Below are 14865 nucleotides of genomic sequence, written 5' to 3'. Positions count from 1 at the left end.
TGGGCCGCTTTTATTCAAAGTTTTTAGCCCAACATTCAATACCAACCACCCAAAAGATTTTCTCATATTAAACTGATAATTGAATGTGGGAGAATAAACAGGAACAAGGGTTAGAATACAAACATGCGCTTTCAGATCTATCTCAACACGGGGCCGATGGTAAAGGGGTCCAAATGAAAGATGGTATGTCAAAGAGCAAGGCTACAAAATGTGCTCGCTACAAACAACATTTTCAACTTCCATAAATTACTTGCTATGTAATAGAAATGGCCTATGAACTTTAAAAGTAGCGGAATTAGGACATTAGGTGAAGCACTTTTGAGAGATTACTTTATGAGCATAGCGGGTGAATTTACTCGGTGGTAGCAACATAAACATTGTACTTAGTTAACTTGGCACGAACAATACTTTTGCAAGAGAGAGAGTTTAGAGAACATGACAATAGTTGAGGACCGGATTCATATGGATCCGGTCCCCCCCCCCCCCCCCCCAATAGGCATTTGTATTATAGTTTCTCCCACCAAGAGAGACTTGATACAATACAATCTTTGTGTTCCTTGTGACCTAGGTGATGCAATGAAGATGGAAAGCTTCATGCATCACAAGCATAACATAAACTTTGTAGAAAGCATTAACTATCCCATGCCTCAGTCCCAAGGCCTCAAACACCTTCGAAGGTGGAGAGAGCTAGCGGGGAATGAGGGTAGGGAAGAGGAAGAAGAAACATTCCATAGGAGAAAGAAATAGTTCCTCACTTATCACTACTCTTCTTGCTAGCATACATAATAGCATAGCAATGAAGATGGAGAAGATGGCAAAGCTTAAGCATTGAAGCATGGATCTTGGTTGGATTTGCATTCCATAGCCAAGAGTGTTGGTGTAGGCTCTCACTTCTCACAAGCTTGGATAAGGAGGTGGAGTTCCTCAACTTTCACCAAGTGAGAATGGATCCACACAATGAGTGTGTGTGTGGTGTATATCCCCCTAGTACCCCCCCTTCTTGATTTGGGTGAGTGGTAGCTTTTTCCATCAAGCTTATTGGACCCCTCTCCCCCTAGCCAATCACATGCAACATGCAGTCAAGTACATGGGTAGTCTTTTGACAAGTGTCCTCCTTACCTCTTAGACAGAGAGAGAGCTTGAAAATATCTAGATATTTGTTGGATGGAAGTAGAAGCTCATTGGACCCCTGTTTAGCACAACCAATAGCATTCAAGCACACCATGTCGTTAAGCTTAGTGAGAGTCTGACATGTGTCCCATGTGTCCTTTTAGAAAAGAGGTGCCCTTTGGGTGAGTGGAAGGTTAGCTGGTCAAAGATTCCCCTAACTTTGGGACTTTCATGCATAGGAAGCTACTCAAGCAACTTCCTCATTAAGTTTGTAGGGTCCCTAAATTTATAAGGCCAAGGGCCTATATAGGTGGTGATGAGCATGTTTAGTTCCCTTGTCCTTTCAAGTTGCTATAAGTATGAATACTCATTAACCTTTAAATTGTAGTTCTAGGGGACATCTTAGAGTAGTCACATCCCTACCATGCCTTGATACATCCCCCTAGCCTCTTGAAGCAATGACTTGAATAATCATATGATTAATTGATTTGCATATGTCAACGTTTTGCAAATCTGCCATCAACAAAAAAATCTTGCTACAGTAGTGTTCACAGAAAATCCACCTTCAGTGTAATTTTGAAGGATAAAAATTGAAACTTCACGGCTAGTTTGGAGGGTCACCTTGATGGAAACTGGCTAAAATTTGAAGATTTTAGTGTAAAAACAGATAAAATCCCTAAAATTTTGGAGGGTCCTTGTGCTCACTATGAACTTCTACCCTTGTCCTTCACCTTTGTCTTCTGGGACCTACATCCTCCATAATTTAGTGAGATGGCTAATGTAGCTCCCATCTACATGGTCATCTCTTTAGAGCGCAAGCGTAGGCTCTCCTAGCTCCAAATCCTCTCTTCTTCTCTACGCTATCAACAACATAAATAGCTCATTTTCTTCTTATTGTTATACTCAAGGATTCCCACCTTAAGGACTTAGTTTGTGATGCTGATGAGAAAGAGCTTTGTGCTAAATGCCCTACAGTAGATAACACTTTTATTAAAAATAACGTTCTTCCAAAAACTTATCAAACCTACGTATGAGAATCAATAGAGGTAAATTGACTAAATTTGAAGGTTTTTACACTATAATCCACTTTTTTTTCCTAAAATTTGTAGGTTTTTTCACCGTCAAATTTAAATCTAGGGGCAAATTTTAATTGTAGGGAAACCTCGAACACCTTGGTTTTTTTGAGCCCAAGAACTTAGACAGTGGCCGGACACAAGAAGTGCGAAACCTGCGGACTTAAAGATTATGCCTATTCCGAAGATTTCGAGCAACTACAGAGAAAATCCCTAAGCTCTGTATCTCTCGACCGTGCAGGGCTGGAGGAGCTATGTTTAAGCCCACTTCTGCACAGATCTACGTTGCGAAACATTGCAAGAGGTGAGCTACTACCCAACCTACGCATCCTCACTATAACCACAAGCGAGTACGAGAGACGCTCCAATATTGTATTAGAGAGGCTGGATCAGTCTGCAGCTATTGCGAGCTCAGCGACCAGCCGTTGTGATTAGGCTCTACGACGACTGCCTCTGGTCATGGGCTCAGCACCATGAAGATCTCTTTCAACAGCTCCCGAGAATGCAGCCCATCTCTATTAACGAGACTTTTGCATCATCATCATCATCGGGCGCACCAGAAGCCATGATATGGGGGAGGTGCAAGAAGCTAAGACGAAACAGCAGCACAATTTTGTAGAAGTTGTATGGGCTGCCTTAAATGGAAAACAGGTAAGTGGGAAATGTGTTAAGATAGAGCTTTGCAGGCAAGGAGGACCAATGAAAAACATACCCAGTCGTTCTTGCCTAGTCAGGGCTGTGAATCCTCTTGCTCACATGCATCATCTTCATCGTCAACGGCGGCGGCAGGGACAATCCCTTGACTTTATTGCCTCTCTCACTCCTGCCTACTTCTCTTTAAAGAGGTGTGAGTGAGTGAAGGGCCAGCATCATGCGGACAATTCAGTGTGTCGAAATTGTTTTGTCCATTAATCAGTATGATGGTGAGAATGGGAAGGACCCTCTTGGTAATTGCTGTGCCCCAAGATCTTCCCTGCCTTTGTTTAAGTTTTCAAGAAGGCTCTGTTTTCCTCCTGGTGATGAAAGTTGTTCCAAGACTGAGGATCTTGATTGGAAGAAGTCCTCTGAGTTTTTGGACATGGTGATTCTTGCACAGTGGGAAGATCGTGCTGCACGGGGTCTTTTTCGATACGATGTTACCGCCTGCGAGACCAAGGTCCTCCCTGGGAAGTATGGGTTCATTGCTGAGCTCAATGAGGGTCGCCATTCAAAAAAGCGACCCACAAAGTTTAGAGTCGATCAGGTTCTTCAGCCTTTTGACCCTTCAAAGTTCAACTTCACCAAAGCAACAAAAGAAGAGCTTCTGTTCTGTGTCAAAAGTGGAGTTTCTCATGAAGGAGAATTTTATCCTGAAGCACATGTGGTTGAGGGGACAAATGCTATAATCATTAATGTCATCCCTATTGAGTATGGGCACATTCTTTTGGTTCCGAAGATCACAGCACGAATCCCTCAGAGGATTAATGAGGATTCTCTTCTCCTTGCGATCAACATGGCGGTTGAAGCTAAAAACCCGTTCTTCCGATTGGGCTGTTAAACATCTGTGAGAGCCACAACAGATGTTTAACAGCCACAACCGATGCTTTTCTCATTTCTTGATCGTCACTGCATCAAGTACAACAGCCAAATACTGGACTTGAGCGAGCTCGAGTTTGCCTATGACTTCTATCTCCCCATCGACTTCAGATATGTGGTTCTGATGGAATTTTGCCTTTGTAGAAGCAAAACTGCCTTGAACATTTGTAATGTTTCCACATGATATTGTTAATGGGTTGCACACACCGCGAAAGCAAACCATCCACCCTATGGTTTGGACTTTCCTACCTACACTTCCATAGGCCGCTTCGTGAATGGCTACATGATCCTAGATTACCTTGGTGGGTCTGGTGTGATTGTGGCAACATTGCCCCCAAGTGGAATGTGATGATGGATTATGTATGTGTAGCATAGACATGTAATATCTATCAATTTTGAATGCAGAGATATGTGTGGGTATATGGACCCATTTATGTTACTGTGAATTTATATGCTCTGTGTTGATGATGTATCCCTAAAATCAGGGCTTCCCCTCATCCCCATCCACTCAGATCCCTGAACAAAAGGTATGAAGCTCTTGCATGGTGTCAATTTCGCTTCCGCCGACTCTAGAATCCAAGTGTATGCTGGATGTGCATTCTATGCTTGATTCATGAGTGCATGTGCATGCTTTGCGAAGGGATTCTAGAACAAAATTATCTCACGGGAGTTGCATCTCAAGGTTATATGAATTCTCAACTTTTTGAAACAGAAATTGCAGAGTATGGGCATTTCTAAGATAGTGGATGTGTTGGGTATTGACCAAAGTGAGTTGGAGGAAGCTTTTCAAGATGTGATGCACAATCACAGGTGAATTTTTTGAAGCAATATAACGCTTCAACGCACTGAAATTTGTCTCAAACTACGTCTTGTGCTTTTATTGGACATATTAATAACCCTATTTGTGTATTTATGATATATTCCTTTTCAATGGAAAAATTCTGTTTGTGTTACAGGATAGCCTACCGACTACAAAAAATTGCACTTGCTTTGCGCACTGAGCATGGTGGCGGGATATGCACTTTGAAGCGCATCCCAGATTATGCAGAGCTTAAGCGAGAGCTAGAAAACCTTCATGCTTATAGTAGAAATGTTGCCCACACATTTTTAAGGCGTGTGATGTCTCTTTGTCTTGTTTTGCTTATGCGTAGTTGTGTATGATACTGGAACTTGCTCTTATATCTGGTTTTGATGTGTGCATGTGCCATGGTGAAAATAACAAGGAGATGCGGAGTGTATGGCCTGGTGCTAATCCGGATTTTGGGATGTGCACAAGAAATACGGCCAAGCATTTGCATTTGCTGTCATCTAGTAAGGATGGGCCAGATGCAACATCCAATCTAGTGGAGATGGGACAAGATGCTGGTATGTTAGTAGCATTGGTTTTATGAACTACTATAAAACTACATGCGCGATACTGCCTGCGCTGTTGTCATTTGATTCTTTATAACATTGTCATTTTTATCAATGATAATTTGTCAGGATTGGATGTGAGAGACTTGGAGTTGGATCTTCTGGAGCTTTCATATCAGCATGCTCGCCATTATCGAAATTGCCCAGGAGGCCGAGAATGCGAGTTTGCAAGGGTAACCCCTTGTGGTTTGGTTGTGGAGTAGCAGGTGGAATTTGCATCTTACATTGTGGGTTGATGTATGCGATGGGGATATTTCTTGTGGATCTGCACTATTGCATGTGGGAGTCGTCTTGTATTGAATTCTAGTGTATGACCACTATTTTATAAGGCCAAAGGCTTTATAAGTTGATTGTGAGCCGGGCACAATACATCCAGCCATAGTTTTGTGTGGGTGTGTAGTGGTTCATGTTACTTGTGAGTCATGTCTCTTGTTGTGGATTGTTCCAAGTGCCACGGGTTGATTGTTTGATTGATTATTTAAAAGTGTGGATTTCACAGGTTGTAGGATGAGGACTTTCACTAGAAGGTAGGGCTGTTGAGGTCATTTTAGGAGACACATTGAGTAGGGTTAGGAGGATTACCACGTTTTGTTATGAAGTTACTAGATGAACTACTATGTCATATCTTTGAGTTGCTAGATGTATTACTAGCTTCCAAACACATCTCAAACTAGCAAGTGAGCTTGAACTCTCTTGATTCATCTAGCAACTATCTTACCATATAGCTACTCAACTTACTATATGGTAAGAAAATTGCTACTTGATGCATCTAGGAGTATTCTCACACTTACTAGTTTGCACTTTTTCTAGATGTGTGTATTGAAACTAGTAAGATATCTAGCAATTATATATTTTTTGCCATATGGTAAGCTGTCCAAAGCTCCTTGTGCTATGGAAGTTTCTTGTGCAAAGGATATGTCGGGGGTATTTGTAACTTTTTGTGATTGATTAATGAAATTCATGCTCAACTGAGCACCTTTTTTTAAAAAAAACCCAAGGAAAAAGAAGTCTATAAGCATACTATGCAGTTCTTGAGATGAGAAAAAAGCCATAACTCGAAAGCAGCATTGACAAATGAATCTTAAAGCTACAAATTTTGAAGATTGGATCTCCATAAACAAGAAGATTCTTGCACCTAGTAGGTGTGCCCAATTTTGAGTTTGGGTACAATTTTGGAAAGTGGTTTGCTAGATAGCACCTACGGAGATACATCCTATGGCTTTGAGGGAAAAAAAAACTGGACATGGCATGTGGAGAGAGAGAGAGAGAGAGAGAGAGAGAGAGAGAGAGAGAGAGAGAGAGAGAGAGAGAGAGAGAGAGAGAGAGAGAGAGATAGAGAGAGAGAGAGAGAGATACAAAGAGAGAGATGGGAATGCCATTTGTTGAGAGCAGCACGGAGGCGATTTTTTCATGGTGTAGGCACCACAATCCACCTCCTGGGAGAGAGTGATAGATGGGTTGTAGAGCATCGGGAGCAGTGCGGACAGAGAGACATTTGGTCCTTTATACAATAGAAAAGTGCAGAGCCCATTTCAAGTGAAATTTGTGCATTAGGATCTATGCCGACAGAGAGCCAGAGAAGGCAGCATGGGTACGAAGATGGAGGCAACTCGCTCTCTTTGGGTAGTGTTGTGGACACACTATGTGGACGAGACAAAGCACATACATAGAGCAAGAATAGGTAGGATAGGCTTGGGGAGGGGAAGCGGGTAGCTCCGTCTCCCCCTTCTCATGGACACAAGGGAGCACACTACTACCAAGGCAAGCAAGCACGCAGCGATGGTAAGCGAGTTGCAGAGATCTCAATGGGAGGAGGGGTGATGATGCTGTTCAGAGGGGAGAATCTGAAAAGATTATCACTAATAATACTAAGACAAAGGAGTGTTTGCAAAATCATTCTTTCCAAACAAAGGAAAAATGTACAATGGAATTTTGTGTCATTTTGAGAGACTTTGCCATCTTCACTCTAAATCATGTTGGGTTTCTTCAAGACATGGTTTGGAAGTTCAACCGATTAGAATTATACCAAAGGTCAATTCTTTTTCCTTTTTTTTTTCAAAACTCACAATATGTGAGTGGAATGTATTAAAAACAAAAACAAAATACATAGCAAACCATGCTCGACATGAGCCATGGCATCAATTGCCAACAGGAGATACCACATGAACAAACATCAGTACTAGCCAGAATAGGGGAGACCAACCCCGACCAAGGAATCAACAACCCAAACAAAACGTGTGCTCAATATACCCCATTCAGGAAGAAGGTAGTCCCTTCATGTAAGAGCTAGAGACGGTGATTGTAATTGCCTTGAATATGGTGGAATCTACATGTGAAGCACCAATAAGGCCCACACTTGTGGTAGCCTATAGCTCGTGTTGTTGCAAGAGCCATAAGAGAGGATCTCAAGGGACATGGTACATATGTTGCCATATAAATGAGCAGGTGATTTGTGATGCATAGGGCTTGGATGATCAGATGTGGATGGTAGCTTTGTTCTCTACTTGCGCAGAGAGAACTCCCATTCTAGGCAATGAAAATATCAATGCGACACGATCAATTGTGATATTGTTGAGCCCCTTGGAGATGCTATACATCCTGGATGTGGGCCATGGACATGCTATAGTTAAAAGCATGAAAGGCCACGCCAGTAGTCGTCATATAACTCGCTACCTTACCAAGGGCGTAGGGAACACCCACCAGCTAATAATGAGATGCAAGGGGACAATAGACACTCACAACGACTATAGGAATGCATGGCCGACACCTGGGCACAAAGAGAGAGAGAGAGAGAGAGAGAGAGAGGGAGAGAGAGAGGGAGAGAGAGAGAGACTTTGTAGGCAGATGGGATTTCAAGGCAAGAAAAATGAAAATTGAGACTTTGTAGGTGGATGGGATTTTTGTGAGGGGACAATAGACACTCACATTGACTACAAGAAACCCCGGCAAACACTTGGGTTCCCCCTTGCAAGCCATCCAACATTGGAAATTCTTGCAAGGATTGTGGTGATGGATAATTACTTCCTGCAGGTGCTGTAAGGGTAAGCCCAACTTGTGGCACCATGTGGGAAAGCCTTATATCCACCTAGGAAGGATAAATGTGTTGGAATTAGGGTTGTAGAGAAATGCACACAGCTTGGAGAAGACGAAGCTGAGCTCAAGGCACATAATAGAGAGTGTGTTACTTAGTGTGCAATGGAAAGATAGATAGCCCTAGAGTGATGGGCGTAAATACAATGCTCGGGGGAAGAAGCCTCCTAAAGAGGGAAAAATGCCCTGGCGGTCCTAGTGTGTTCACACACATCACTACCACATGTATATGGTAACAAGTCCCCCCTGGAGTGATGCGGAGAACGAGAGCTGGCACATGAATAAAGGGAAGTGCCATGCCCTGAGGACATGATCAATCCACAAAGGGGAGTAAGCCCAAAGCTTTGCGGAAAGCTTCAAGCTTCTCACGAGACAATGCCTTTGTGAAAAGATCTGCAAGGTTGTCCTGTGTTGGCACATAAGCCAAGCTGATCTCTCCTGCTCACAGCCTCTCCCTGACATATTGGTAATGCACCTCAATGTGCTTTGTGCGATCATAAAAAACTGGGTTCCTCACAACTGCCAATGCGCTCTGATTGTCAGTGTAGATAGTATTGGCAATGTCTTGTCTAACACCCAAATCATCCTTAAGGCATCTGAGCCATACAAACTCAACCGTAGCTGTGGAGACTGCCCTGTACTCAGCCTCACAACTCAAAGTGGCCACAGTAGGATGCTTCTTTCTCAACCATGATATACATGAACTGCCAAGCATGAAACAAAAACCACTTGTGGACAATCGTGTGTAAAAACAACCAGCCCAATCTGAGTCCGAAAAAGTATGTAAGTCTGGCGGCAATGATCCCTCCTTGGGCAACAAGCCAAGATGTAAAGTGCCACTAAGGTAGCGAAAAACCCTCTTGACATCCTGCCAATGCTTAGACCTTGGGCTACGCATAAATCTGTAGACCTATGAGACTGCAAACTGAACATCTGGTACATAAGTGAGGCAGCCAACAGCACTTTGATAAAGAGTGACATCAGCAGGATCGCCGGCATCATGTAGACTCAACTTCAAACCTATTTCCATGGGAGTGGCAATAGGTTTGTAATCCTCAAGTCCAAACTTACATAGCAATGTCTCTATGTAACTTTTCTGTCACAAGGCAATACCACCATCACACTGCTTAAACTGTATACCCAAGTAATGATGCAACAGCCCCAAATCTTTCATCTTGAAATTAGCATTCAAATCAGCCTTAAATTCAGCAATATGTCTCTCATTTGATGCAGTGATCAGCAAATCATCGACATAAAGAACCACAATGAGAAGTACATCACCCTCATGCTTTACATACAATGTGCTTTCTGTTGGACTGTTACAAAAACCTTGTTTGACCAAATGAGTGTCAGCTTTCTCATACCAAGAACGAGGAGATTGCTTCAACCCATACAAAGCCTTCTTACATCTGCACACTTTGTCCTTTTGTCCTTTTATGACAAAACCGCGAGGCTGCGTTACATAAACTTCCTCAAAAATGTCACCATTCAAGAAAGCAGTAACAATGTCTAATTGATGTACATCCCAACCAAAATGAGCTTCCAATGCACATAGAAAATGCACAATAGTCATACAACAAGTGGGAGAAAAAGTCTCTTCATAATCTATGCCTTTTTGTTGTGCATAACCCTTTGCAACAAGTCGAGCCTTATGGTGATCGATCTCACCATCCGGCTTGTGTTTCAACTTGTAAACCCACTTTGTACAAATGGCCTTTTTGCTAGGAGGAAAATCACATAAAGTCCATGTGTCATTTTCTATAAGTGCATCATATTCTCATTGCATGGCAACCATCCAATTTTTTGAATTCTATGCTTCATCAAAAGACAGAGGCTCCTTAACATCATGTAAGCTAGACATAGCCAAAGCATAACAATCTGATGCATAAGATGCATGGCGAGAGCCTGAACGAGTACGACTAGACAAAGGTGTATCCATTTACTGTCACGCAAAGTGTGCATCAACCATTTTGGCATACCTCTAGCGTGATCATTTTCAGCCCTTTCCTCATCAAGTACATCATGTACATTTGCATCAGTAATAGGCTGATCTGTAACATTCTCAGAAACCCCCATAGGTTGTATATTTCCTCACTCGAACTTACATTCGTATTTCCACCACTGAAAAGAGGCAACAAAGTGTCATAAATGCCTTCTGAGCTTACATTATTGTCTCTAGTACATGACCACAAGGGCTGAACAGAATTTTCCACAAACACTACATCCCGTGAAACCACAATATGTTTTGTTTGCGGATGATACAACCTGTAACCTTTGCTTTCAGCACTATAACCAACAAAAATACATTTGACAGCAATATCATCCAATTTTCTACGTTGTGTTTGTGGCACCAAAGCGTATGCCAAACAGCCAAAAACACGCATGTGCTCAATAGAAGGCTTTCTATCATGCCATGCTTCATATGGAGTAATAGACTTCAAAGATTTCGTAGGTTACTTTTTTAGTATATAAGTGGCACACATGATGGCCTCAAGCCAAAAAGAATGCGAAAAAGCTTGACTTTTGACCATACATCGTGCCATTTTCGTAAGTGACCTGTATTTCCTCTCAGTAACACCATTTTGTTGAGGTGTATAAGGCACTGTACATTGGTGTTTTATCCCACGACTAGCCAGAAATGCATTGAATTCATGAGACATATACTCCCCCCCTCGATCGGAATGGAGGGTGCCCATAGTACATTTCAAGACATTTTCAGCCATAGCCAGAAATTGTTTGAAGCATATAAAAACTTTGGACTTTTCTTTAAGTAGAAATACCCATGCATGCCTAGAGTAATCATCAATGAAAGTCACGAAGTAAAGGTAATTTCCCAAGGACGGAGTGCATGGACCCACAAACATCACTATGCACAAGATGCAACCTGCATGTGGTCTGAATTGAACCATCCTTTGGAAACTTAGAACGCTGCATCCTACCCAAAATACAGCCTTCACAAACATGTTTGACAGGTACTTCAAGAGGCGGCAAAGAAGCAACCATATCAGATTTCTACAAACACAGCAAACTGGCAAAATTTAGATGGCCAAAACCTGCATGCGAAAGTTTTGCATCTGAAATAGCCCTTGAATCTACAACAGCACTTGCAAAATTTTGTCCACACTTGTCATACAAAGTAAGATTATACACAAAAGGCTAGATGCAACAATTTCATCACCAAAACTGAGATCATGAACTGTACATCTGTCATCCACAAATTTGACTACAAGTCCAAGTCTAGCATGTGTGGATACAGACAAGAGATTCTTCTTGATCCGAGGTACGTAAAGTGCATCAACAAGTGTGAAGGAACTGCCATTTGCAGCACTACGCACAATCTTTCCAACTCCCTGAATCGGATAAGAGGCATTGTTGGCACAAGTGACTGAATTTCCATGAGGGACAGACTCGAGAGAGGTGAACAATTCACGATGTGAGGTAATGTGCATTGTAGCACCACTATCGAAATACCACACATGTGAATCTGCAGCAACTAACAAGAATGCATCATGGACAGTAGGATTGTAAGTGCAGTCTGCACTAAAAGCCCATTCTGCATCAACATCAGCAACACAGTCTCCGTTCCCATAAGACTCAAGAATGGCTGCATTTGTAGTGGAACCAGCATTTGCAGTGGAACCACCCTCTTTCTTCTTAGCCTCTTTGGCCTTCAACTTAGGACACAACTTGATCAAGTGATCATTAGCTTTACAATAATGGCAATGCATTTTCTTTTTGCCCTTATCACCAGAATTTCCAGACGAATTGCTGCCAGAAGAAGCATTAGGAACAAAAAATATTCCAATCGCAACAGAACCATAAGAGGTGGCTGTATTGTTGATACCACCCTTTCTGTGAGAAGCAATAAAATCTTGTTCAATTGCACGCTGCCTAGTCTTGTTTTTTCTAGAAAGTGACTCTTGCAACAGCAATGTGCATAATGCATCAAACTTGACAACTTCAGGATTTCCTTGGGTCATAAGTCTCCAAGTACTATCAAAAGTCTGGTAAGAATCTATTAAGGCATCAAGAACAGTCTACACAAGGGAACTGTCTGAAATGACTTCACCTGCAGAAATAAGTTGCTCATTGATATCTTTGACACTAGCAAGGAAAGTGTCCATATCATCTTCCTCATGCATAATCTTCGACTCCAGCTCTTTACGCAGTAAAGACATTTTAGCCTCATTGCGACTTGCATAAAGACCAACCAAAATATCCCTAGCCTGTTTTGCAGATTTTATTGAACGGATGTGAGGAACAATGGTGTGTTTCACAGAAAACACAATCAATGCATGAGCCTACGCATCCTTTACATCCCAATGAGCTTGTTTTTCCGTAGGCAAAACAACTCTAATAGCAGCAAGACCTGCAACATCCTCAACATCGCCTACATCCTCAGAACCAGGACATACATCAATGCCCTGCACAATATTCCAGATGCCCTTTAACACAAGAATGTGTTGCATCATATAAGCCCACATAGGATAATTGTCCACATCCAACCTGTCCTCAGCAACAAACATCTTGAAGACATCTATGTTGTTGTCAGCCATGGTAAATGTTGCACCTGATGTGAAAACTGCCTGAAAATAGGAGAAACGGAGTGGGAACAACACGTGCTATATAGCACAAACCGTAGAAGACTGTAAGGCACCTATTATGCAAAAATTGGCATTGATAGAAACTTTGCACAAAATGACGAAATTGCCTATACAGACCTGCATGTAGTGGAAACAGAGGCCGAAATGAGCCCGAACCTAAAATATGAGCAGACTAGGCTCTAGGAGCTCTCCCCAAATATTTGTCGACATGCGAATGCTCGCCAAACCTCACTGTAATCGGAGAAAGTGAGCAAGTGTGTGCTGGAGCAGCTGACGACTAAACCCAGGAGGACGTAACTTGCTATGATACCAATTGTTGGAATTAGGGTTGCAAAGAAATGCACATATCTTGTAGAAGATGAAGGAAGCTCAAGGCACACAATAGAGAGTGTGTTACTTAGTGTGCAATGGAAAGGTAGATAGCCCTAGAGTGATGGGCGTATATACAATGCTTAGGGAAAAAACCTCCTAAAGAGGGAAAAAATGCCTCGGCGGTCCTAGTGTGTTCACACACATCACTACCACAGGTATATGGTAGCAAAATGATGAGATGGTCCAATAGCAAGGGGGTGCAACCTCTCTAACCAATGCTTGTAAAGCAGCAAGCCTATATTAGATGCTATTTTCAATGAATCAATTGTACTTTGAACTCTATCATTGTGTCTATACTCTCCCTTTATGCTCTTGCCATTGGTGTAGCCTAACCCTAATCTCATCTCTCCAACCCTAACACTAACACCATGGTTAAGCTAAGGCTTCTCACCCTCCAGAGCCTCATCCTAGCCATTGGTGATTAGGGAGTACGCTTTTGCATCTACTAACCCATCAGGTGCTTGCAATTTCAAGTATGCTAGCAAAGTTGTGATGCCTTTTCAATTGTGGTGATGGCCAGTGACTCCATGCATGTCATCATATGAATGAGCAGGTTGCTACAGTTTCTTGTAGTAGGTGCAGGTGTTTTGCGTTGCGGCCATGTTGGGGCCATCCGGCATGTAGCGTATTACTTATTGACCCACAACTGGGGGTGAGAGAGAGAGAGAGAGAGAGAGAGAGGTCCCTTGGCTCAGGAAAGGATCTCTCTCTCTCTCTCTCTCTCTCTCAGTGCAGCCGTTTTTTGACCTAGTAGACAGCAGTCCACTCTTTTGATCATAACTTCTTCATCCGAACTCCGATTTGGGTGATCTATAGCCTCAATCGAAGAGCACGAAGTCCTCTACGCATTGATGTAAAGACAGAAATTTTCAGAGTTATGGAAGGCGTTTCTGTAGCAGCATTTCCGAAGTGAACAGGTTCAACAAAATTGATTCTCATCTCCTATTTTACATACAATGTCTTCCGGCACTCGCAAGGGTTCTTCTTCTTCAACAAGGTCCACAACCATTGTGGAAAATGATCCAAAATCTCCTAAGTGTGGAGATAGCAACACAACCACCCAACCAACGACATCGGAAACCATGATCATGGCGTACTTGGTATCATTGCAAGAGACCGTAAACAAACAAGGCGAAGACTTACGAGCACTTGCAATGGAGAATGGCACACTAAGGGTACTTGTGGTTGAGAATGAGAATCTCAAGAGGACACTTGAGATGCAAACAACACGTTTGATGCAACTTGAAGAGGAATTCAAGGAATGTAAACGCTCTCTTGTGGACTTGAATGCTTTGAAGGAGCGGATGAGCAAAGTAGAGCATGACCATGTATTGAAAGAGGAGAAATTTGACACTATGAGCCGGGATGTATGCGACATGAAAAATGTATGCACAAACAAGTCTTGGGCTGATATATGTGGTAGCAATGTGGTTTCTAATTCCTCACTCATGCAAGCTATGGTTCAAACAAAGAATGTTGAGAATGTAGATGTGGAGGAGTTGAAGGAACGGGAGCGACGTTCCAAGAACATTGTTATTCGTGGAATTCCCGAAGAGAAGTTAGAGACACCTCCTTCTCTTGCCATTGTTATTGAAGATTTCTTCAAAACCCACTTTGGCATGTCCGGA

The 14865-nt window shown here is 42.4% G+C and overlaps 1 protein-coding gene and 1 pseudogene across 1 annotated transcript; both read left to right on the top strand.

Annotated features, from left to right (window-relative positions):
* The first annotated feature begins 3054 nt into the window (after window positions 1–3054).
* Window positions 3055–3870, top strand: LOC147455395 (GDP-L-galactose phosphorylase 1 pseudogene; annotated as a pseudogene).
* A 606-nt stretch (window positions 3871–4476) lies between these two features.
* LOC147455394 (uncharacterized) lies at window positions 4477–5374 on the top strand. The gene is made up of 4 exons (XM_086515248.1): window positions 4477–4568; window positions 4715–4874; window positions 4985–5123; window positions 5241–5374. Exons 1-4 carry the CDS (start codon window positions 4483–4485, stop codon window positions 5372–5374), a joined length of 519 nt encoding a protein of 172 aa, XP_086371374.1. The 5' UTR covers window positions 4477–4482.
* The last annotated feature ends 9491 nt before the right edge of the window (window positions 5375–14865 follow it).

This window comes from Adiantum capillus-veneris, chromosome 6 (assembly GCF_014529385.1).
Source record: "Adiantum capillus-veneris isolate H3 chromosome 6, ASM1452938v2, whole genome shotgun sequence".
NCBI lineage: Eukaryota > Viridiplantae > Streptophyta > Polypodiopsida > Polypodiales > Pteridaceae > Adiantum > Adiantum capillus-veneris.
Note: the sequence above shows the minus strand (reverse complement) of the source record. Positions and strands in the feature narration are given on the sequence as shown.